A 24,088-nucleotide genomic window follows, 5' to 3' on the forward strand; every position below is an offset into this window, starting at 1 on the left:
TTCATCAATAATAGGTAATAAACTATCAAAGGCTTGATTGGCTCAGCTTACACATCAATGGTACCATTTTTATTCCATGTTTTATTTGTTGTTTGCTAACCCTACTCTAATCACAGTAACAGGGTTGCTAATCCATGCTAATGTTAGCTTTTTCTCAGCAGTAGAAGTTAGATATTTAGCTAGCTGTTACTGCTGACCAAGAGGACAAACTGACTGATGGAAAACAATAAAGAAAGCAAAAATAATTTATCTTATCCTGATAATCTGCATAACAGGGTTGCATGAGGTAGAGTGAGACATTCAATTAAGGCTGATAATGTCCAGCATTTCATGTGATTCACTGTTTCTTCTTCTTCTACCATGATAAAAAGGCTTGGTATTTTTAAAAGTATTTTCAAATTTTCATTCTTTTCTCCTGTTTTTTTTAGATTTGGTCTCAGGACAAGTACATTCACACAACAACTGCATGTTTTAGTATTTTGTACCTGGATTATTTGAAATTTGATAGGTGGGAGGTAAAATTTCGTCCAATTCTGGAATGATCCATATATAAAATAAATAACATAAAAACATTTAAATATTTTTTAATTAATAAAATAATTTCATCATTTTACATATAATAATACAGAATTATTTTGAAATAAATACTCAGTGGGCTACATGTCTGACTGGCTCACATTTTGGTGTTGTTCAGAAAACTGAATGGATTTAGAAGTGAATCAATGTCATTTTTATTTTAAATACATTTCCTATTCATTTTCAAGATATTCGTGGTTGTTAAATTTTAACCAAATTTTCTTTTTTTCTTTTTCCAATGAAATGCTTTATTTCCAATATATTTACTGTAATAAGATAATACACAAAAAACATTCAATACATAAATAAAAATAAGTAAAATGTAACATTAATTAAATAACTTTATTTATTCATTCACATTATTATTATTTGTTGCAATATTAAATTTTTTTTTAGATATTTATTTTAGGTGTTCATTAAGTTTACATTTTTACCACTTTGTTACAGAAAATTAATTGGCAAGAATAATTTAAAATAAATGGAAGAAAAATAAATTTAAAATGTAAGTTGTATTTTTACATGTATTTATTTTGTATAGCATATTTATTAGACGTGAATATGTATTTGTTGCACATTTTTAAATCAAAGTAGTTTTCAGATCTCTGATTTTTTTTATTGTGATGTATATGTAAATATATTTTATGCATAATTATATTTTCTAATAAAAGCCAATATTTTTACTAATATGTTTCTATTTTTTCTTCATGTTTTAAACTTCTACATTACTGTAATGTCACACTTTGTCCTAACCAGATATTTAATTTAATTTATTATTTCTATTCAGTAATTAGTTTTACTTGAGTGTGTCTGTGGTTGTATTTATTGACATTTTCCTTTTTCATCGTAATTCTGAGTAAAATCATCCTGCACAAGAAATGACCCAAGTGTTCACTGGAGCAGAACACAAAGTAAGGTTCCATGAAGCTCTTTTCTTTCCATCAACGATGAAGACAAACATGCAAAATACACACAACCTAAGGTTCAAAAGACTCAAATGAGGCAGAAAAATGTCTTTAAGGCATGAAAACAGACCTTTTCCTGCTCGTTACAGTGTAACTAATGATAAAAAGCAGATCCAGGCTGACATGTTTCAAGTCTTCATATCAACACTGAATAGTTTCATGTTTTATAAGCTAAAAAAATGTTTTGAAAATGATCCTGTTATGGAGAGTAATCACTGACTACAGCAATGATTGGATTAACAGTAGGAAATAAAACCAGACAAAATGGAAAAACTTCCAGGTACAATCCATGTTGAGCCAAAAATATATAAGAAGGGCCAAAGAGCCAGACAAAAATGAAAGCACAAGACAGGAGCTATATATCTTATTCATAAATGCTTCCTTCTGCTGTGAAAGCTTTGTTTACAAATTAGTAAAGGAAAAATAGTACATTATATTATAGTAGAGTTCTATACTATAATTCCATAGTTCATCTGTAACTAGGCTACTGTGTGAGATAAACCCTAGCTGAAATCCACATGGTAAATAATTTAAGTACAAATATCTGAAGTGCAAAACAGTATTTATCAAACTGTAACTTTTCCTTTGTGACAGTCCCCAAGTAAAAGTCACATAAGGTGATATTAGCTTTTAAATTTGCTATTGCAGGAGTGTGCATGAAAAGCAGACTAGCAGATTAAATGCTGTAACTTCTGTTACAGGAGTTGGTGTATTGTTGTTATTGTTTTATTGGTTGAATGTGGTTTTAATCGTTAGCAGCTATCACATATTAGAATTTCATGTTAACACTGGCCATAATTAGCCACTAATTAAGTTATAGTGTATGTGTTTGTCAGAATCTTGTGATGTTATCTGCTGACTGGATTGCTGTAAAACTGCACTCACACATTTAAGCACCCAAGAAAATTCATCCTCCTCTGACTTTCCCAGTTACACAGTAACTGTCTAATAATTGTATTAGTTTAATAAATTTCCTCTTTTTAAATTTTGTTTTAATTTGTTCAGTAGTGAGGTTGATATTGAGACATAAGTGTATAGCATTAACAAAAGAAAAAATTATGACACGCTGTGTCATGATTAGAAGAAAAGAATTAACATTTATGAGTTCTGGATCTCATAATTATATACTTTTGAAAAACTACCTCATAATTACATGCTATTACACAACAGCTTAATTGGTTCATAACAGAAATGCCTCAGAACCTGCAGTGTTGTTCAGCATCATAGTAATTTAGTAAAAGTTGTTGGTACATGTAATAATAGCTACTAGCAAAAAGACACAGTTTCTAGTTAATTTGTTGTACTTAATTTTCCAAAAATATATACAAATATATGCTACAAAAACAAAACAAAAACTGGGATGACAGCACTGCAGACACACATATTTACCATTTCTTTACCATGACATTTGCCAAAAATACTTAATGCATATTGATTTTCAAGCTAATATTCATTACATTAAATCTCATGGTGTTGCCGCTCCTGTTCTACAATGTGTAGCAATTATTAACCAACTCACCCTCTTCCCATAGTTATGAGGTGCTGCCTTGATATGTTATCCTCTGCTAATTTAATGCGCTTTTAAAGGTTTATGGCCAAAAAATAACTGAAAAACTAATGATATTTATTCAGCTGCATCTGTGCTTCATGTACGTTCAACTAATGGTAGCGTTAGCATTCAGCGGCTAAGCTACTCAACCGTCTTCTGTCGTACTTTTTTGTGTTAAATGCAAATTAGCAGACGTTAGCATGCCAATATGCCCAACTAACGGCAAAAATTTCATCTGAACAACACAAGCATTAGCATTCAACACCTAATCTACTCACCTTCAACCGTCTTCTGACGCACTTTTTTGTGTTTAATGCCAATTAGCATATGTTAGCATGCTAACATGGCAAACTAACGGGAAAAATTTCACCTGCACAACACAAGCGTTAGCCTTTAGCGGCTAAACTCAGTCAGTCAGTCATCTTCTGATGTCCTTTTTCTGTTTCATGCCAACAGACTGTATATGGAAGCCAATAAGCAGACATTAGCGTGCTAACATGCCAAACTAACGGCAATCATTTCACCTACACAACACAAGCATTAGCGTTAGCATTTACCACCTAATCTACTCACCTTCAACCGTTTTCTCATCTTTTTTGTGTTTAATGCCAGTTAGCCGAGGTGAACATGCTAACCCGGCAATGATAACGGTAAAATTTCACCTACACAACACGAGCATTAGCGATAGCATTTAGCGGCTAAACTCAGTCGCGTCACTCATCTCTTCTGATGTATTTTGTATTTATCGCCAATCATCAGACTTTAGATAACATACTAACAACAGTAAACTACAAACCATCAGCATATTAGCATGTAGCAGAAGAAACAAGCTAAAATTAATGATATTCTGCTTCCATTGTAATTTAAGTTAGATGCTAATTAATGAAAATTAGCATGCATGTTAACGTTAAGCACAAGAGACCAGCTGAAGTAATGACTTTAAATTAAGTCAAACTACACTTTGTTTAGTGCCAAGTAGCAAATAGTATCATGCTAACACTCTACGAATTTAAATGTCACCTGCTAAAGACCAGTTGTTAGCATTTAGCATAAAAGACTTGCCAAACTAATGAAATTCAATCAGCTTCTACTACGCTGTTTGTTTAGCGTAATTAGAAAACGTTAGCATGCTAGCATAGAAACTAAGATTATTGTGGTAAACATGTCACCTGGTAAACATCAGTATGTTGTTTTTTAGCACAAAAGGAAAGCTATAAAATTGACATTTAGTCAGCTTTGTGTTTTAATTTGGAAACTTGACTATGCTAACTTGCCAAATTAGCTGTAAACACTTCCTCTACTGAACCTTAGCATATTAGCATTTAGCACAAGACACCATCTAACCTAATGACCATCAGCACCATCTGTACTTTGTGTTTAATACCATTTATTTAATATTAGCAACCAAACACTTTAAACTATGATGAATATCACACATATGTCACCTGCTAAACTTCAGCATATTAGCATTTAGCAGAAGACACCATCTTACCTGATGGTACTCAATCAGCTTCATCTGTGCTTTGTGTCTAGTGTCAATTATCACGTTAGCATGCTAACAGGCTAAACTAATAGTAAACCTGCTTTCTAACATTTAGGAAAAGGCACTGTTTAGTTGTGGCTATAAAGATGCCAGCCTTAGCTCTCTGATGAGTACATTTAACAGCTAATGCTACATTTGACCTTGACGCTGCATTGAGTTGCTAGCAATTAAACTCCAAACATTTGCATATTATAAATAACATGTTAAATTTCAAACTTAAGTTGGAGCGTTTATAGCCTGTTAATGTTCCCAAGTTATTAGTATTCAGCCAAGGAATTTTTTGAAAAAGTCTTAATTTACTATTCAAAGGTGCACAAACATCAATATAGCTACACATTAAAAGACTTAATACCTGCATAGCCAGTAATTATAAAGATGAATGTGATTTTTGTACAGATTTTATTTTTTTTTACAGAGTCCATATGGTGAAGATAATGTTACAACCAGTTGTTTATTTGTAAAATGCCACAGTGTAATTTACAGATTGGCAATAAACGGTGACAGTAACAGAAGAATGAACATCAAGTAAGAAAGAAAAACAACACAAAGAACAGGTATCTATGAGGGTTCCCTCTGTGGATTGAAGGTGAAACCAGATCAGGTGAGGATGTCGTGGGCCTGCTGCTCCACCAGCATGGCCATGTTCTTCACGTCGCCACACCAGAAGTCCAGCCGCTCCTTCATGCCTTTGATCTGAAACAGTGCCAGACAGGAGAGTGTTTATTAAAACAGCATGATTTTAATAGGATACTTCAAAACAAAACTAAGGATGAGTGCTAACCTGCTGCAGGTCCAACACTCGGGGCTGCACCCAGGTCATCTGCACCTTCTGGTCCACCTCATCGATGTTTCCTTTGATCAGACCCACAGACAGAGCCTTCATCACCAGCAGCTCCACCTGCAGGACGACATCCATTAATTAGCATTTTCCAACCTCAATAAATCCATCGCCATATTGATTACTCCATCTACATCTGGATCAGTGGTGTTAAGTTAAAACCCACATCTAACAATATTTCCTCTTATAATCAAAGGAGATCAGTGGTTTTATTGACATCTAGTGACAGACTGATTAAATACACCTTAGATCTAACTGACCTCGTTAACAGGGATTTTGGCACTTTGAGCAATCTCAGTGAAGGTCAGCTGTCTGTGATTCGCAGGACGAGTGAAAGTCATCTAGAAGGAAAAAGATTTCAGTTAGCACAAACATAAACACTGAAGAATCAGCAACACAAGTTCAGTATATTTGACCAGTGAGTCCAATGACATAACCTCAAGACTCCTGGGTATTTTTTTTTTTTAATTAATTTTTTTAAATCACTGGTGCTACCAACTTTCTCAGCTGGTCACACCTTTTCTGAATTCAGTATAAATCAATGACCTTTCTCACAGATGATTACTTGTCCCAGTTTGCAAACCCCAGTTTTGCATCAATGTAAGAATAAAAGTGACTCAAAAATTGATATTTACAAAACATTATTATCTGAGAACACATGAATTTTGTCATTTTGTGGATGTTTTCTGATGTACACTACCGCTCAAAAGTTTGGGGTCACTTAGAAATGTCCTCATTTTTGAAAGAAAAACTTTTTTTCAATGAAAATAACATTAAATAAATCAGAAATACAGTCTAGACATTGTTAATGTTTAGTCGTTTCCAGCTACTCTAGCTGGAAACAGCTGATTTTTAATGGAATATCTCCATAGGGGTACAGAGGAACATTTCCAGCAACCATCACTCCTGTGTTCTAATGCTACATTGTGTTAGCTAATGGTGTTGAAAGGCTCATTGGTTAGAAAACCTTTGTGCAATTATGTTAGCACATGAATAAAAGTGTGAGTTTTCATGGAAAACATGGAATTGTCTGGGTGACCCCAAACTTGGAATGGTAGTGAGTCCTATGAACTAGGACAAGTTGTGTTGCTGAAATAGTTTGGATGTTGTTAGAAGTAGTACTTTTTCTTCTTCAGTTGGCATCTCCCCGCCTGCGTTTCTCAGATTTAGCAGATTTGCCAGCATTTCAGATATATGAATGTGCCATTGTATTTTTTTGTTTCTTCTTTTCATGAAGCTTTATTAACACCACCAAACTGAGCAACTTGCACAAATACAAAAATGGTAAAAACTAAACTTGCACTATCCACAAAAATGGTTGCATATGTGTCCAGAAGGATTGCGGGTCTAGAGTACTGGAACTGATTTCACACTGAACTATTTTCTGGGTTTTTAGTATAAAGCTTCAGTTGTGGGAGAATACAAATTCACATCATTACAGATAAATGTGTTAAGCGTTTCCGAGATGTCTCACCTCCATCACGCACAGCAGCTGGATCTTCTGCATTAGTTTGGCTTCATGCGCTGCAAGGTCAGGCTATGATCAAGAGAGGAAAAGTTCATCAGACAGTTGAAGTTAAAGCTGATTCACATGTACAAGTAAAAACCCATCTGCCAAGTGTCAGATAATACTCAGATTAAATAAATAAATTTAATACTAAGATTAAATATGTTTTTTGGCAGTTTATTTGACTATACAGTTAGGGCAGGAAACACAAGCACAAGTCTGCAAAGGTCTAGATTCCAGGTCCTTCAGCAAACAAAGGTCTTAAATGTTATCTACCAAGATCTTAGATATTTTTTTTCTTGCCTGCGGTAGACAGTAACATTAGTTATCGCTGTTCTTAATGAGTCTATTATAGGTCAGTATGACTCATAATGGGCGAGTTTCAATTTTAGCAAAAACAATTTTTTAATAGGTTAACTCATCCATCAGTGTTCTGCCATGTATCTAGGTCCGGGTTGATTTTATTACTGTGACTGACTGTTACACAGCTGGAAAGTGCTGACAAAAATCTGATTATAAAAGTCAATCAAACTGTGCACTTATTAAATGAAACTGATTTCCTACCATTCTTTGACCAGTAAGACCACAAAAACAGTATTAACGCTCTGATGCTGAAGCATTTTCTGGGTGCATTTTGCAAATTTTTCACTGCAATATAAAGTCCTGCACCTCTATGGAAACAACACAACCATGACTAGAAGCAGAGAGAATCAGAAATGCGCAGTATGACACACTTATAATACAATACATTTTAAAAGACAAACAAATAAGTTGAATTTCTTTGATTATGTTTTGCAAAACTTTAACAAAAATTGAATCCATATGTACAACCATTTTCTAAGTGACCACAGGTGTTATCAGTTTGAGAAATAAAGGGATCTACATGCTATAGAGAGGCTATTTGATTAGTTCAACTTACATTTTTACCTCTACAATTTTTCACACAACTCTAGAAAGGTACTCCATAATGCTGAATGTATCTTCCAACAACTTGTTGACAACTTGCTCCTCTGTATACTATTTTAGAACCATGCTACATTAGGGTGTAAATGGTTTGTTTTTGATAAAATATCATAATTCTAAGCTTAGAGTTGGTTGCACATCTGCACATCACAGACGATTCATTCAAGAATCGCTGGAAAGTTGAAAATCTGATGATTCATTTTTGTCTTTACAGTTTGGTAAATGTTGTAGTTCTGACAATATTTATAAAGATAGCATGCTTCCATCTTGGGTTCAGAGGGTTAAGGCCTCAATAGCCCTAAAATCCACAGAAACTCTGGTTAATGTCTCAGTTCATGCTGAAGTTTTCACCTGTTGGCCCCAGGCTGATTTGAAGCCCTGGAATTTCTCCACGTTTCCTCCATTGAAGGCGTATAGTGTATCGATGAGCCACTGTTTGTCTGTGTTCCTCAGAGACTCCAGCACAGGATGCATTAGCTGCAAAGACAAACAGCAGACGTGATCATTAAAACACGGAGCTTCAGCTGAACATACGACGACGACCACCGCTGTGTTCAGTTAAAATCCCACCAGCTCTCCGAAGTTGTAAACTCCTTCTCCTAAGAGTCCAGCCAGTCCCAGTGTGAACGCCCTCTCCTGCTTCTCCGTCTCTGTAGAGTCAACAACAACAGTTCAGGTACTGACACAAGTACAGGCATTGTGTTTATAAAGTTCAGCTTTATTCCCATCACGCCGCTGCTCACCTGGAAGGTCTTTGATGTCCACACATCCCAGGTAGCGCAGAGCATCCTTGTAGTAGGAGGCGTGGTTCCCGATGATGCGATAGTATTTGCTGGAGAGGTCGTAAAAGCGGCCATGGACCGACGTCACACCGGGCAAGTTATTTAACATTTCCTCGACCTCTTCAATGATTTTCTGGAAGAGTAAAACAATAAGGCAATAAGTTCACGGCATCACAGTACACCTGAGCAACAAGCAGCAGTCTTTTAAATGTCTGAACCTGAGGCCGTCTTTTCACTTTATTTATAAACATCAGAAGCGTAAAATGTTTTAGTCATGCTACATTTGTTGTACAGCACAAGTTAAGGTTATTTATAACGGGTATCATATAGCAGGTAACTGGAAATTTGTGTTCACAATCTGCATGTTCATATCTCAAAGTTAAAGAGAAGAAGCAGCGTACAACAGGAACCCAACGTGTTTTCTTTGGTTCCTGATAGTTGGATTTGATTCTTGCATTTACTTCAGTGTTGATTAAATATGTATATAGCACATTAAAATAACAGATGAAGCCTTCAAAATCCAAACCACTCAAAATTCTGCAGCTGATGAGTTGATGAATATATGAATGAGAATTTAACTAGGAGAATGAGATGTGACATTTCAGCTACACTAATGGCGTATCTTCCAAAGCTAGATTTACACTTCTTTTTTAAATTCCGTTTCCATTGAAAGAAATATTAAAATGGTGCAACTTTTCCAGCTGTACAGCATGACACAGTTATAATGCCATAAATCATTCAAAAGAGAAAAAAATTCTGGATGTCTTCGATTTTTTAATTTTTATTTTACAAAAATGTGTGCACATTTTTCGAAGTGCTCACAGGTATTACCAATACTGGAAAAAAAATGGTGGCTGAATGTACAGTAGATATTTTACTGCTTACATTTTTAATGAAGGATAAAGTGATTGTGATGAAATATCACAACTCCTAGCTTAGATTTGGTTCATTTTTCCAATGAAACTGTATAATGATTAGTTCAAGGAGCATCAGAAAGTTGAACATCCACATATTCTTTCTGTTTTCACATCAGACAGCAGACTTTGGGGTTCAGATGATTAAAATATGTCCTAATACTGATTATAATAACACTGAAGAAAATAGGCAAATTTCAAGATTGCACTAGAGTGAATCTGAATTTGTGCAGTGCACCTTTTTTAATCCAACCTAAACAGCTTCATATATTTCTAACCTCTGAAATAAAGTTTTCACAGTCCAAGACATGCACTATATGTTTGGGCCCCAGTTCTATTTTTGCATTGCTGCACTGTGCAGTCTGCATGTTTGTCTCCTCTGCAGTGCAGCAGAAAATAAAAATAGGTAGAAATGTCACAGTTTGCATGATGACTGCTGGGATTTTCAGAGGGTTCAAGGAAGGAAAGTCTCAGGTGTGCAGGAGTGTGGCTGCACTGATATGACACCTAAGATTTATATCAGTGGGAGGAGCAGTTACACACTCGTGTGAGCTGTAATGCACTGGTGTTGTTGTGTTTAACAGTTGTTGGTTTTTTTTGTCGCTCCGCTTCGCTGACACATCACGCGTGAACATCAGAAGCAGCTTGAAATCCATCGCAGTTTGCTTCACGTGAACGAGGTGTGAGGCGGGTTTTGCGTCAGCAGCCGAGAGAGCTGAAAGTTTCACCTTTGTGGCAGGGAGATCATTGATTTCCAGTTTCAGGCTGCCGATAGATGTCTTGCAGAGAATGACGGCTTCCTCACTGCTCTTAACCTGCAGCAGGCAGAGACACAATAAAGTTTGACCAGTTTACAACAGTGAATTTAAAATGTCTATGGTAAAAATAAATAAATGTAAACATTTATTTACTCACCTTTTCCTTGGTCTTCTCAAGAAAAGTGATAGCATCTTTTGGATCTAGATACAAAAATGTTTTAATTAGCACTTTAAAAACAGAAAAAAGTGTCTTCTACTAAAAAAAAATTTAAAATTCCGTTTTGTTTTTACCTGACATCTGTCGAGCAACGTATAGTATAATCTCCACCAGGGACAGTGGATTGATTCTGATAAGGGGGCAAAATAATAAATGAGCAGCAGAACAAACAACCAGTAAAGACTGAACTGACAGATGTTTAGACTGAATGTTCGAGGTACTTTTATCTCACCTGTGCTCAAAGTCGCAGAGGAAATTTTCATAAAGCTACAACAAGAAAACAGAAAATGTCATAAGTTAAAATGGCAACTAAATTACGTCACACGGGATACGTTCATGTTCTTTAGTGAGTATCTGAGTGGGGTGCCTTGTTTTGTGTTTTCTGTACATTTCATTTCAATTCTTCTTTACCTATGAGCAGGCAGGTGTTTACAGTAAGCCTTTACATCTAACAGAAATCCATCAAGGGGTGATTTTACTGAATTTATCCAATACAAATGCAGCAAAACACAGCATGTGGCAATTTAGCATAAATCTCAGAGTCTGAGCATAATGTTCAACATCAAACAGTCATTATAAAAACATAAAACACAGATGGAAGGCTATGCAATAACTTAGTAGCACCATTAAACAAAATTGTACAGTGATGATCTTATATTATTAAATATTAGCATTCTACGACTTTCTGATTCCCACATTAAACTGTCTTTACAAAACTACTTTCAGAAGTTTTTTTCTAGTATGTATAGAGGCAATTTGGTCTCTTGGCCCCAGAAGATCCACTCATACTGATATAACACAACATAATGACGCCACTTCCAGGATGAGATGATCGCAATGCTTAACCACAAAAGAAACAGGACACTCTACCCAGCCTATAAAACAGAGGTGTACAGCTCAGTAAGTGACCTGGGATTAGGCCTATATTCCCTCTAAATTCTTCACAAAAAAAGCCAAGTGGGATGTGTGAAGCAGCAACACCAAGAAAGGTTCAATTTACATCAGCAGTAATGTAAGCAAAGCTCAGATGAAGTAAAATTGATATCTGAATGTACAAACAGGCACACGGAAATGAAACTAAACTCCTAATGAGGTTCAGGTAGAAGCTACTGAGGCCTGAACACAGTGAGACATAAAAACAGGGACCTCTATCGTTGTTCGCTCGGTTTAGGCAATGAGAAGAGCAGAAGAGACTAACATGAGTTGGTCAACCACCAGCATGGCTCAGTGTGATCATGCCCTGCTGTGACACAGCAGTTTGATGTATCTAAAGCAACCTGGGCTAGCAGAGAAGTCCTATATTTCTTCTGTTTGACAAGCTGCTTAAGTCCGTGACAACATCTACTTAACTGTAGTAATCATATGCTGTTTATTTCTGACACAGAACAGCGCTCGATGCTGGTTTGAAAGATACTGGTAACTTAATTCTTAAATTCGTTTCATGCAAAGTTTAATGATGGAATACAGCGCTTTGCTTTGAACATTATTTATTTACTAATTTATGTGTAAGTCTGCATATATTACCCATAATCTGTATGTAATAATATCCAAAAATGGACAGTAACATCGCAATAATGACTTCAAACAGTCCCACAGATGTGTGTTTGCTCCGAACACATAAGATGAAAACAAATAGGTTTAACTGAAACAAAACACAAATTAACTTCGTGGTTTAGTGTCTAATGTACTAACATGTAATCAATATTAACCAACCTCCAGAAATCTTAATTCCACACTCTAAATACAAACAACTGTATGTCTGTGTAGATAGGTAGTAAATCTGACTATTAATTATGAGATTAACTATGGCTGAATATCTGTTTGATGCTGGTTCAGTGTGAAATGTGCAGGCATGTTCTTGTGACGAGTGTAAATGAAGTGTCTCAGTCCTCAAAGGGAGAAAACAAAATGCAGTGAATATGAATTCCCCCTGAGAACTTAGCTGGTGTTTATATATTGCAGACAAGTCACTACATGCTACTTTGGCAACACACATTAAAATATGTGCATTGAAATTAAAAGTGGATGTATTCTCACTTGTCCAAAGCTGTACAAGTGCAGCAGCAAAAGATCTGTGACCAAGGTGTAGTTACCTGTATGAGGCCATCTCCTGTTTTGAAGCAAGGATCTTTAACAAAGTCTGTCAGCTTCAGAGTCAACTGATGCCACAATCTAAGTTAAAAAAAAACAAGCATTTCATAGTATCAGTTAGAGTCGCCAGTTCATCTGAATTACTTATTTTTCAGCAAAAAAAATACATCAGAAGACACTCAAAATAAAGAATACTGTAAAGGTGATATGCTGCTGTCAGTATCCTATATTGATTACACACATATGATCTCCACTTATCTTAATATGCTGCTTCTCAATACAAATAGTTCGTGGTGTTGGCGATGACTTAAAAAAACTACACAAATGTCCATGGGGTAAACATGATTTACATTACACTGTAAATTGTAAATGTGCTGATGCTATTAGGGTCATTCTTTTTTTCCAATGTTGCGCAATACTACCTATGATAAATTCAGTATTTAGCGGAGCATTTAACCTGTTTACTTGTATGACAGCGCTAAATTAAACTCATTAAAGGTTACAAGAATTGTTTATTATTATACCTTATTTAGTCTGTAGACTATACTGACGATTCAAAACAGGCCATTACCACACCATTGAGCATTCGACCAACCGTAGACATTTAGTTTACCATTATATATATGACAAAACTAACATATTTCCTCATTTTAGTTTCCCGGAATTAAGACTACATTTGTCATTGTTTCACCAGTACTGCTTTAAAAGTACTAAAAAAATTAAATGTTGAAACAGCTGCCAGTTACTTCTGTAAGTACTAATTATTATGGTTCAGTAACTGTGGACTCATTCTTAGCATCCATGTTACCAACCAGCTATGAAAACTTATGACAGACTGAGAACTTTGTCTTCTATCGGCCTAAATTTTACGTGTTGGGCTAAATGCTACGAACTATGAAATGTTATTACCCAGAAATGATGGTTTGTTCTCAAAATAATATTATAAGCCAGGTTTCTGCTCTGAATTTAAACCTGGAGTTTGCTGCTAGCATGAGCTAGCCCCTCAGCTACAGCAGCTAGCGTTAGCTCCGTGCATGACTCAGCGGCCACTTCCAATGAATGAGCTAGCTAACGGTAGCTAGCCTAGCACTAGCACAGCATTTCAACACTAGCTAGCTGCCGTGTTACGGCTTTTTCTTTTCACCTTTTGTTGTACAAATCCTCCAACGCGTGCCACTCCGCCGCCATCTCCGGCGTGGAGCTGTTGCTCTGCTGCTGTTTGAGGTACCCGCTAACATCTTTCATGCTGGCGAAAAAGTGGAGTTGAATTTTCTCTCTGGCTAGTAAAGTGTTGTTGAATTTTCTGCTAACGTCAAGTAGCCTGCCGTGTTGTCGGTCTGCGGCTGCGCAACTGCTGGGCGCAAAGAATGATGGGAAATGAAGGGGGCGTTTTCTTCTTCTTTAAAGCGGCCGATAACAAGCAGTTAAGAGACAGGCATTCAGCCTGCCGGAAAGTCAGAATAAGAATAAGAATAAGAATAAGAATAAGAATAAGAATAAGAAGAATAAGAAGAATAAGAAGAATAAGAAGAATAAGAAGAATAAGAAGAAGAAGAAGAAGAAGAAGAAGAAGAAGAAGAAGAAGAAGTTAAAAGACAGTGTATGCTAGCTAACGTTTGCTTCTCTGTAAAGTCAATTTGTTGGCCCCTTAAGATTAGTTTTTTTCGTTCACCCGGATTTTTTCAGTAATAAGAGGCGGACTTTTAAACAAAATAAGTCATAAAGCTACATAGCTAATGGTTTATGTAGCTAAAGTTCGGCTATATCGTATATTACGGTACTGTTGACTGTCAGAAGGAGGACAGAGGACAACAGCATTCAGTTCAGCAGGCAAACTGTCAATATTTATCATTTTTAGGTTATTTTAAGTGCAGAAAATATGCCAACGAGTCGTATAGATGTTTAGGAATCGGTGTGTGTAGCAGTGTTAGCAGGAGTCATGCAGTGAAAGTCTGGTAACCGTTTAATCTTCAGTCCCAGGTGTTCTCATGGCTTCTTTAGTGAACTCACTCATGTCACGGGTCAGACTTTGCTGTTTGTATCGCCGTTTGTGTTCGTCCGCGAATAGGACGATCTTTGCAAATGGTTAGTTCACAGACAGAGCTGTAATTAAGCAGCAGAAACGGTGTTCATGCTAAAAATTTGTGACACGTGCATGTTTTTATAGGTTTTGGTCCAAGGAGTTTGTGTCCAGCTGAAGGTGCAGCAGCTCTGTCCAGGTAACTTCACCTCCATGGACACACAGATAACCTGACAGCAAGAGCCTGACAATGCAGGGTCAGATATAAACTGGGTATTACCAGACACGTGTCCGTACAGCTGTGCACTTTCTTACACTTATTTGAAAGCTTACAGACAAAGGAGAGCAATGGTTAATCAGCTAATTGACTTTGCAATAAAAAGCCAATCTCCAACTATTATGATAATAGCTGCAAGTAAGAAATTCTTTCATTGTCAATTAAATTGTCGATTATTTTCTCAAGTAAGTGATTAGCTGTTTAACCTATACACTGTCAGAAAATTGTAAAAAATTGGGCATCGGTGCATCCCAAAGCCCAAGGTGTCATCCTCAGACATCTTTTATCATCTGACCAAAAGTTTAAATCCTAAACACTTTCAGATCATTACAAAATATGACAACAAAAAGCATCTTGTATGATGTTTGAAACACTGGAGCCACCAAGGTTGGCAATTTTTCTTGAAAAATCATCTTAAAAATTGTGTAAGATGATCATTATATTTCATCAAACATATTCCAAAATCCAAAAACATTTATTTTACAGGTGTAGAAGACTAAAAAAAACACTTTAAAGATGACTCGAATGTAATTTCCTGGCAACTGATTAATCAGCCAATATCAGCAGCGTTATTTGTACCTGCATTTAGCATTCGTAAATGAACAAGTGGTGCATCAAACATCTGCTTTTTAGTTATAGTGGAGCTCTGGAACTGTGAAATACATTGCATATATATGATCTTGCTTCAAACACTGATTAAAAAAAAAAAATTCTTAATTTAAAATCAACCAACAAGTAAACATTAATTTTGTGAATGTTATTACTTAGGTAGTTGGAGTGAGCCCCTCGTGGACTCCTGCATGTAGTATTTATGTGCAAAAAAACATTGACCACAAAATTTTGATTCTTCACAGACAAATTCACTCTTCCCGATGCACTCTGAACCGAGGATTTTTCTCCAGCAGCGGTGGTGCATCTGACAAACAGCAGACTCTGGAGGACATCGCCAAGAAGATCCAAGAGAAGCAGTACAAGAGGGTTGTTGTGATGGCTGGAGCCGGGATCAGCACTCCCAGTGGCATCCCTGATTTCAGGTAAAAAAGGTTACATGTGGTGTGAATTGTTGGTATTTTTCCGCACACACAAAACCGTAAATACGAGCCTCAATCAGCAGGTCAGCGTTTCTCTGCTCACAGGTCTCCAGGCAGCGGTCTCTATGACAACCTGCAGCAGTATGACCTGCCTTACGCTGAGGCCATATTCGAGATTGGCTTTTTCCACCGAAACCCTAATCCCTTCTTCGCTCTGGCTAAAGAACTGTATCCAGGAAACTACCAGCCCAACCTGACGCACTACTTCGTGCGTCTGCTTCATGAGAAGGATCAGCTGCTCAGGATGTACACGCAGAACATCGACGGGCTGGAGAGACGTATGTGTTTACCTCTGTTGATCGTATTCGTTTTTTGAGATAGAAGACAAACTACTTCTCTCCAATTAAGCTATTTTCTAACATCAGTGTCTCAAAAAATGTTGTACAAGGACCTTTTCTGTTTGGAACAGCCTCCCAGAAAAGGATAAAGTCTGATACGAACAGAACATCTTATACAGTATGGTGAAATGTGATTGGCTACATATCATAAACATATAATTCAAATATTGAAATGTGATTGGCTAAAGGTGAGGATAAACCGTGGTTTAGACTTAGTTTTCCCATCAGTTGGTGCACAGATATGTCCAAGAACTGCGTCCTGCAAAAAGAACCCTGTTCCCGCTCTCTACCTGTCAGTCTGTTCCTTTGTTAGCTGTGATGTGATGCAGCTACTGGTGGTATCTCATAGGGTGGATGCAGGTGTCTTGTAGGGAGGACTATGATGGTTTCTACCCTCAAACAACCTTGAGATAGCAGTTTCAGTGCAATTAGTTGTTACCTTATAAGGAAATAGGAATGTACTGTGAAGCAAAGCCAAATCTCTCATATCTTTTTGGTGTGTGTATGTGTACAAACTTTCCAGCTTGACCTGCCCCTGGTTGTGTCCCTCATGTATTTAGTCCTTCAGAACCTGGGACTGATGCTCTCCCTCTATTTAGGTCAACACAACTCGTACATTAATTACACAATAAATGATATTAGTATCAGTGTTATACTACTTATACATATATATATATGGTATCAATTTCAGTGTAAAGCTAGCAGTGCCTTTAAAAAAATAAATTCTAACGTGCACCAACTCCAGTCCAGTTATCCATCAGGTCTTAACCTAGTAGCTTTTGTTCTCACTTGATGTTCTTATTATTTGGAGTGGCCTTCAGCACTTGAATGTGAGTGTGTGATGTGTATGTGTGTGTGAGCGTAGCATGTGTGTGTTGATGTGTGTATCAGACATGTACGTCAGTGAGTGCAGTGAACGTAAGCAGCTGTGTTTTCCTGTCTCCTTTCATCTTGATTTACCTCAAATCACACCGTGTGGGATATCGTTTGTGGCCCTCTCTCCTACACAGGTCAACACAACTCATTTTTATTAGCACTTATAGGCAATGAGTAAATCAGTATAGGGTTATCAGTATGTTCAACAGGAATGTTTAAAGTAGCAGCATCTATGTAGGAATGTAGGTATATCAGAAACAGTAAATCCTTACATAGGCCTTGAAGAAGAGATGTGCAGCTCAATATTAAGCAAGTATTATGTTTAACAAGAATACTGAGGAAAAAAGCAAGTATATATTTAGCAATATTGTGATTAGCAAGAATAATGTGGAGTAATGCAAGTAGTATAGTTAATAAGAACAATGAAAAATAACAGACTCTAATGTTGAGCGTGTTCATTTTTGGGATTGAAGACAACTTCTCTCAATTAAAGTTGTTTATTCTGCTACAAGTAGCTTGATATCAAGGACCAATACTGCTCAGAGGACTATAGATAAGGTGTTAATCTGAAGGCGTCTTCCCAGTAATGGATGCAATATTGAGTATACAGTGTATATTTATGAAATGTGCTACAATCTCATTGGTCAAAAACTGATGGAGAAGAGCCGTGGTTTAGACTTGGCTCTCTCTCGTTGGTGGACAGGCATGACCACATCTTCTCATCATACAATCCTCCAATTAATCATCAGTTCCTGACAACCTGTAAGAGGAAACCCTCCCTACTATGAAAGATTAATAGGTGTGTTTGTGTCTTTGTTATTAGCCATAGCCTAAGAGCAGTCATATGTAGTTAGTTATGGTCTTCCTGTTAAAGTTGCATGACAGTGCTCTCATTGATTTGGGTGATGCATGTCTCCAATCATATGCACTTTGTCAGTTTTTTGTTCTTTCACATGATGTTCTTAAAACAAGTGTGACCTTCAATGAGAAGCAGCTGGTATGTGTGAGCGTGCAGCGAGCATGCGTGAGAGTATGTGTGCCTGCAGTGCATGTTTATGTGTCTGATGTGTCTTGAGTGTAAGCTGGTGTGCTTTGCCCTCTGTTTGACCTGGTGCTATTCAACTTCGTTTTACCCCAATTCACATAGTGTGAGATCATGTTTGAGACCCTCCCATTCATTCACAGGTCAATACAACTCTTTTATTTAGTGCACAATGCAATGTGTGTTTCTGTATATAAGTGGATTACATATTCATTAGTAGTAAAATAGTAGTAAAAGGATAACATACTGATCAGTAGTAAAACATGAGTTAAATGATTGTATATTTGCTAGTAGTAAAAATAATAAATCCCAAGACTAACAATCCCTCCTTTCACACTGTTTACAGTGTGAATCAAAATCTAGCTTCCTTTCCTCCTTTTGCCTGATGTTACTTAATACAGCAGAGCTTTACACAGAGGAATCAAGGTTATTGTCCTCCATTTGCTTCAGAGCATCATCCGGATCAACATGTGAGACGTCTATTGCCTTTGTTAAGGAAGGCATCTGGTAGGGAGTAGGAGGAGCTTCCCTGGTCAATGCAGCAGTTGTCCGACGGTTAATCAGCATGCGCAGGCATAGGATAGAGCAACATCCACAACAGGTTAATATCACAGCAATGGAAACTATTAGTGAGAGAAACAAAGTTTTATACTCCCCAAAGATTTGATAAAGCCAGTCTCCAGAGGGCTCTGTGACCCCAGAGTTCTTTGCCATCTCATCTGACAGGGTCCTGAGGCCTTCCAGGGCTCTAGTCACCGAGCCACCCGGACCTGTGTTATCGGGAATAAAAGTGCAGCAGGAAGAACCAAACATAGCACATACTCCGCCTTTCTCAGCCAAATGCATGTCTTGAGCCATCGTATTTTGAACACCCATCGGACAAGTTGACGAGAGCTGTCCAGGGAGTCCGGCTACTGCATCTCTTCTGAGGTTAGCCAATCGTTGTGCATTGTAATGCACATAATTTATACGTTCTACATTTTTGTTAGCGGTGGTCTGTGGGAGAATTGATTCAAAACTGTTTGCAAACGGGTTAGCCAATTTATACTCACCTGGAACACCTCTGGGCATACCAATTGCAGCAATGTAAGTGGGAGAATTTGTGGGGAGATCAAAACTAGATGTGGAGCGTGCCTTCCGCATGGGACTCTCCAGGGCAGACCTGTTCCTGTGACCTATCATGGTGAGAGGAATAGCCAATCGCACAATAGTACACGTACCTGACCATTTTCGGGGCAGGGTATTTAATAGTTTCAATCCTCCACAGTACCAGTATAGGTCAGCCCTGGAAATGGCAAGCCTAGTCATGTTAGACCAAGTGGTAACATCTAAAATCACTCCACACCAACTGTTTGGTATCTCACCCACTGATTTAGAAGCCTGGCGTGTCAGGCAGGTGTAATTTCCTTCTTGAGGCTGGAAGACTGGAAGCATGGCATGATCGGAGGTTACTGGGAAGAGAGAACTCAGAGCAATGCAGTTAGCTGGTTCTGTATACATATGCAAAGCAAGCATGCAGTCAAAACCTTGTCGGTCTGAATGATATAGCAGAGGAGCAGGTGTTGTATACGGTGTCGGCCTGGCAGTAGAGCAAAGAATGCAGTCAGTCATGTTAAGTGAGCGTGCAGCGTAGTGGACCCAATCTAGCCATGTATTCTTTTCCCCATATCCTGTCTCCACCTGCACTACATCTTCAGTTGAGGTAACATTTACATAGGTAATTGTAGATTCATCTTTGCCTCGGGGCCTCGTTTCATTTGGTTCCTTCAAACTGACCCTAATTAGGCTCATTGGGTCATTTCCGCTCACGTCTACTCCTAAGATGAGGTAGAAATCATTTCCATCATTGTTAGGTGATTTTTCAAAGGGTGACTTTTCGATGTCCCTAATGGTCAAGATTATAGGGTTTACATAGCTGCTATCCCCCGTCACAAGACCGCGAACCAAATTCACATTGCGTTGTAATTTACCAAATTCTCCTGACTGAGGGTTTGTGTAACTGTTTGGACCTGAATTCCACCACACCATATCCCATGTACCACACCAGGGATTGTTTGTAGGTATCCCCAACACAAATGGACACATATACACATCATAACCCCTCCAACCAATTTGATTTAATCCACATTCTATCACTGAGCACAGGTCAAAGGTCACAGTTGTGGTCTCTCCTTTTGTAATTTCAATAGTCAGTTTGGCCCCATATTGATCAGGTTTGTTAGAAGTACTGCGTTTCTCCATATTGTGAGTGTGGGTGGTCCAATCAATTTCACTCCTCCGAGAGGGAAGTGGTAGGACTATCAGTAATGTGATCACTGATAACCCTCCTATCACTATCCACTTCCCATACATGTTGTGGCGTGGTGTGTACTTGTGCTTCCTTGAAACAACCACTAGGTGAAGCCAAAACTCACTTTTATGTCACAAATGATGATCTTTAGTTTAAAAAAAAAAAAAAAAAAAGTTTCTTCTTGTCTTTTACTTTTATCACAACTGTTTTATCTTTTATTCTTTACTCTTTTGTTGTTAACGTAAGTCTTTTTGGTTTTAGCGCTTTTACCCTTTAATTTTACCACTTTGCAGAATAAGCAACATCACAAGCACTTTAATTCTGTGCTTTCAGTGTGTTTTAGCAGATTCTACTAGTTGGAATTTTCAGTCAAGCTTATCTCTTACCTCCTCCACACTCACAGACTAAAAAAAATCAAACTATGCAGAATTTGGCTTTTAGAACAACAGGTTTCTGTTTACCTTTTCAGTTGGCGCATTCTGTGAGTGTTGAGGGGTTCGAGCTCTTCCTGCTTTCTACCTGTCAATCTATTCCTTTGTTAGCTGTGATGTGATTCAGCTACTGGTGGTATTTCATAGGAGGGAAGCAGGTGTCTTGTAGGGAGGACTATGAGGATTTCCACACTTGAACAACCTGGAGTTCGCAGTTTCAATGCAATTAGTTGTTACCTTATGAGGAAATAGAAATGTACTGTGAAGCAAAGCCGAATGGTGCATGTGTGTGTGAAAACTGTCCAGCTTGACCTGTCCCTGATTGTGTCCCTCATGTATTCAGTACTTCAGAGCCTGGGACTGATGCTCTCTCTCTATTCAGGTCAACACAACTCATACATTAATTACACAATAAATGATATTAGTGTAACCCACTTCTGAGTATGTACACGTCGTTACCTAGGTTCGTAGGAGCTAGGAATAATAGCTATAACCACTGGATATACACAGGTATATGCTGTTATTGTGAACTTTTAGTTTTAGGAAACGAAACAGTGCACAAAATAATTACAGTACAATACCTATGGGCTCAATAAACTGAGAAAAAAACCCATAAAATGTCTATTCGAAGTATTCATGTGGAACTGGTTCGTTGTGGATCCAATCAAAGTTCAGGTCAGTAAGTCAAGGGAGTAGTCAAGTCAAGGAAAAGTATCCAAGTAGGCTCTCGTTGGTGCCAGTCATTGGGACTGACACAGTCCTACCACAGAATCCGCTGAATGGTGTGGTGGAGACTCAAAGTTCGACTGGAAGGCTCACCATCATTTGGATCGCTGGTCAGCCTCGTTGGACACAAGGGCTGGAGCTTCACATTTTCCAGGCATCAATTAAGACCTGACCTGTATTTACAAAACAGCTCTATAGTCCAGGTTCTAATGCAATATTATCCAATGAGATTCATTCAAAGTGTTGTACAATGTTAAATTGATCTTTTCTGTTAGGAAACAAAATACTACAGTTTACAAATCGATAACCATAGTTATTTTCATAATAAATGTTTCATAGTGTCAGAATATACCATTTTAACCAATTGTAATTACAAGTGCAATTGTATGATCACATTTTATCAATGAATTTGCTTATTTATAAAGGACACATTACCCTTTAAGGTAAAGTGAGTAACTTGCATTCTTCCACATGTATTGTCTCTCTTTTTAACCCTTTTGAGCATATGATTTGAGATTTTTAATGAGATAAATAAATTACATTGTTTTTAATTAACACATTTAACATACATTACAGCTGTGCTGCTTTTATCCATCTTAACTGACTGAAAGTGACATTTTACCTTTCTGCTTAGTATGGTTTTAACCTTCAGTCACATATAGGGAAGGTGCCTAGGCACTTCACAGTGTAAAAGTCTCACAATGTGCTTATTTTAGCGATACAGGATGGATTAATATGAATTTTCAAGTCAAACCATCAAATAAATGCTTTTTAGTATTGCATTCTGCAAAAACAACATAAAATGTGCAACACACTGTAGCATTCCACCTAGCATGGTCACCTCGTGGTATTTCCACATTCACACTCAGAAAACAAGCAGAAGCTGGCTTACCAAGAAGGCGGTTCTCATTAAGAGAAGGCAGGACAATTAAAAGTGCATCTTCGGCGGTTCTCCAACCTCTAAAATGGAATTTCAATCACTTTGTATAATCGACTAAATAATTTATTGTTTTTTTTTTGTGCAAGACGAGAAGATTTTCATACCTCTTTCTTTCGTTTTCAGCTCGGCAAAAACAGAAGCAGTGCTCTCCGTGAATTAGCGATGTTAAGCCATGTCGAATATTTTAGCGCACTACTTCCTGTCTCATCCAAAATAAAGTTCCGGTTTTCAAAATAAAACCCACAGTACTGGAACTAACTAATGATCAAAAATGAATGAAAATGATTATTTAACCCTTCTTTAGGCGGGTTACATTAGTATCAGTCTTATGCTACTTATATATATGGCATCAATTTCAGTGTTAAGCTTGCAGTGCCTTTAAAAAATATATATATCCTAACGTGTGCAAACTCCAGTCCAGTTAAGGTTATCCATCAGGTCTTAACCTAGTAGCTTTTGTTCTCACTTGATGTTCTTATTATTTGGAGTGGCCTTCAGCACTTGAATGTGAGTGTGTGATGTGTATGTGTGTGTGAGCGTAGCATGTGTGTGCATGTGTGCGTTGATGTGTGTATCAGACATGTATGTCAGTGAGCATAGTGAACCTAAGCAGCTGTGTTTTCCCCTCTCCTGACCTGTCTCCTTTGATCTTGATTTACTCCAAATCAAACTGTGTGGGATATTGTTTGTCTCCTACACAGGTCAACACAACTCATTTTTATTAGCACTGTTGAACGTGTTTGTTTTTTGAGATCGAAGACAAACAACTTCTCTCAGTTAAAGCTGTTTATTCTGCAACAAGTAGCTTGATCAAGGACCATTACTGATAAGAGGACCAGAGTTAACGAAGGTGTTAATCTGCAGGCTTCTTCTCAGTAATGGATGCAGTACACGGTGTGTATTCATGGAATGTGCAACAGTCTCATTGGTCAAAACCTGATGGAGAAGAGCCACGTTTTAGACTTGGCTCTCTCATTGGTTGACAGCCTTGTCTACCTTTCCCCGCCATACGATCCTCCAATTAATCACCAACTCCTGACTTCCTGCAGGAAGAGGGGGGATCCTCCAGGTGTGCTTGTGTAAGACATAGTCATGTGCAGGAACTTAAAATCTTTTCATGTGCAGTGTCTTCCTGTTGAACCTAAATAATTATGCTCTCATTGATTGGGGTGACCCACGTCTCCAATTATTCACACTTCATGCTTATTCACATAATGTTCTTAAAACAAGTGCGGCCTTCAATGAGAAGCATCCGGTCTGTGTGTGCGCAGCAAGCATGTCAGGGAGTATGTGTCTGGAATGCATGTTTGTGTGTCTGATGTGTCTTGAGTGTAAGTTGGTGTGCATTTTCCCTCTG

General features: G+C 37.6%; 2 protein-coding genes across 5 annotated transcripts in view; one reads left to right on the top strand and one right to left on the bottom strand.

Annotated features, from left to right (window-relative positions):
- Positions 1-5,012: 5,012 nt before the first annotated feature.
- psmd13 (proteasome 26S subunit, non-ATPase 13) lies at positions 5,013-14,053 on the bottom strand. Its single transcript, XM_023291274.3, has 13 exons — positions 13,845-14,053; positions 12,703-12,781; positions 10,842-10,876; positions 10,684-10,739; positions 10,550-10,593; positions 10,363-10,449; positions 8,682-8,853; positions 8,509-8,588; positions 8,290-8,415; positions 6,943-7,005; positions 5,729-5,809; positions 5,412-5,528; positions 5,013-5,323 (listed from the first exon to the last, which is right to left on the bottom strand). The coding sequence occupies exons 1-13, from the start codon at positions 13,943-13,945 to the stop codon at positions 5,228-5,230; spliced, it is 1,137 nt and encodes a 378-aa protein (XP_023147042.1). The 5' UTR covers positions 13,946-14,053; the 3' UTR covers positions 5,013-5,227.
- A 96-nt stretch (positions 14,054-14,149) lies between these two features.
- Positions 14,150-24,088, top strand: part of sirt3 (sirtuin 3) — a 47,928-nt gene continuing 37,989 nt past the window's right edge. For 3 of the 4 annotated variants that reach the window (XR_008602328.1, XM_055012396.1, XM_035957699.2), the window contains exons 1-4: positions 14,189-14,785; positions 14,868-14,919; positions 15,852-16,031; positions 16,134-16,366. Coding sequence is in view for 3 of the 4 variants with exons in the window: in XM_055012396.1 (XP_054868371.1) it covers positions 14,689-14,785; positions 14,868-14,919; positions 15,852-16,031; positions 16,134-16,366 (562 nt within the window). In the remaining variant the exon portion in view is untranslated. Of the gene's footprint in view, positions 14,786-14,867; positions 14,920-15,851; positions 16,032-16,133; positions 16,367-24,088 lie in introns of all 4 variants that reach the window. The other variant, XM_023291277.3, reaches the window with a different exon arrangement.

Source organism: Amphiprion ocellaris, chromosome 1, assembly GCF_022539595.1.
Source record: "Amphiprion ocellaris isolate individual 3 ecotype Okinawa chromosome 1, ASM2253959v1, whole genome shotgun sequence".
Lineage (NCBI taxonomy): Eukaryota > Metazoa > Chordata > Actinopteri > Pomacentridae > Amphiprion > Amphiprion ocellaris.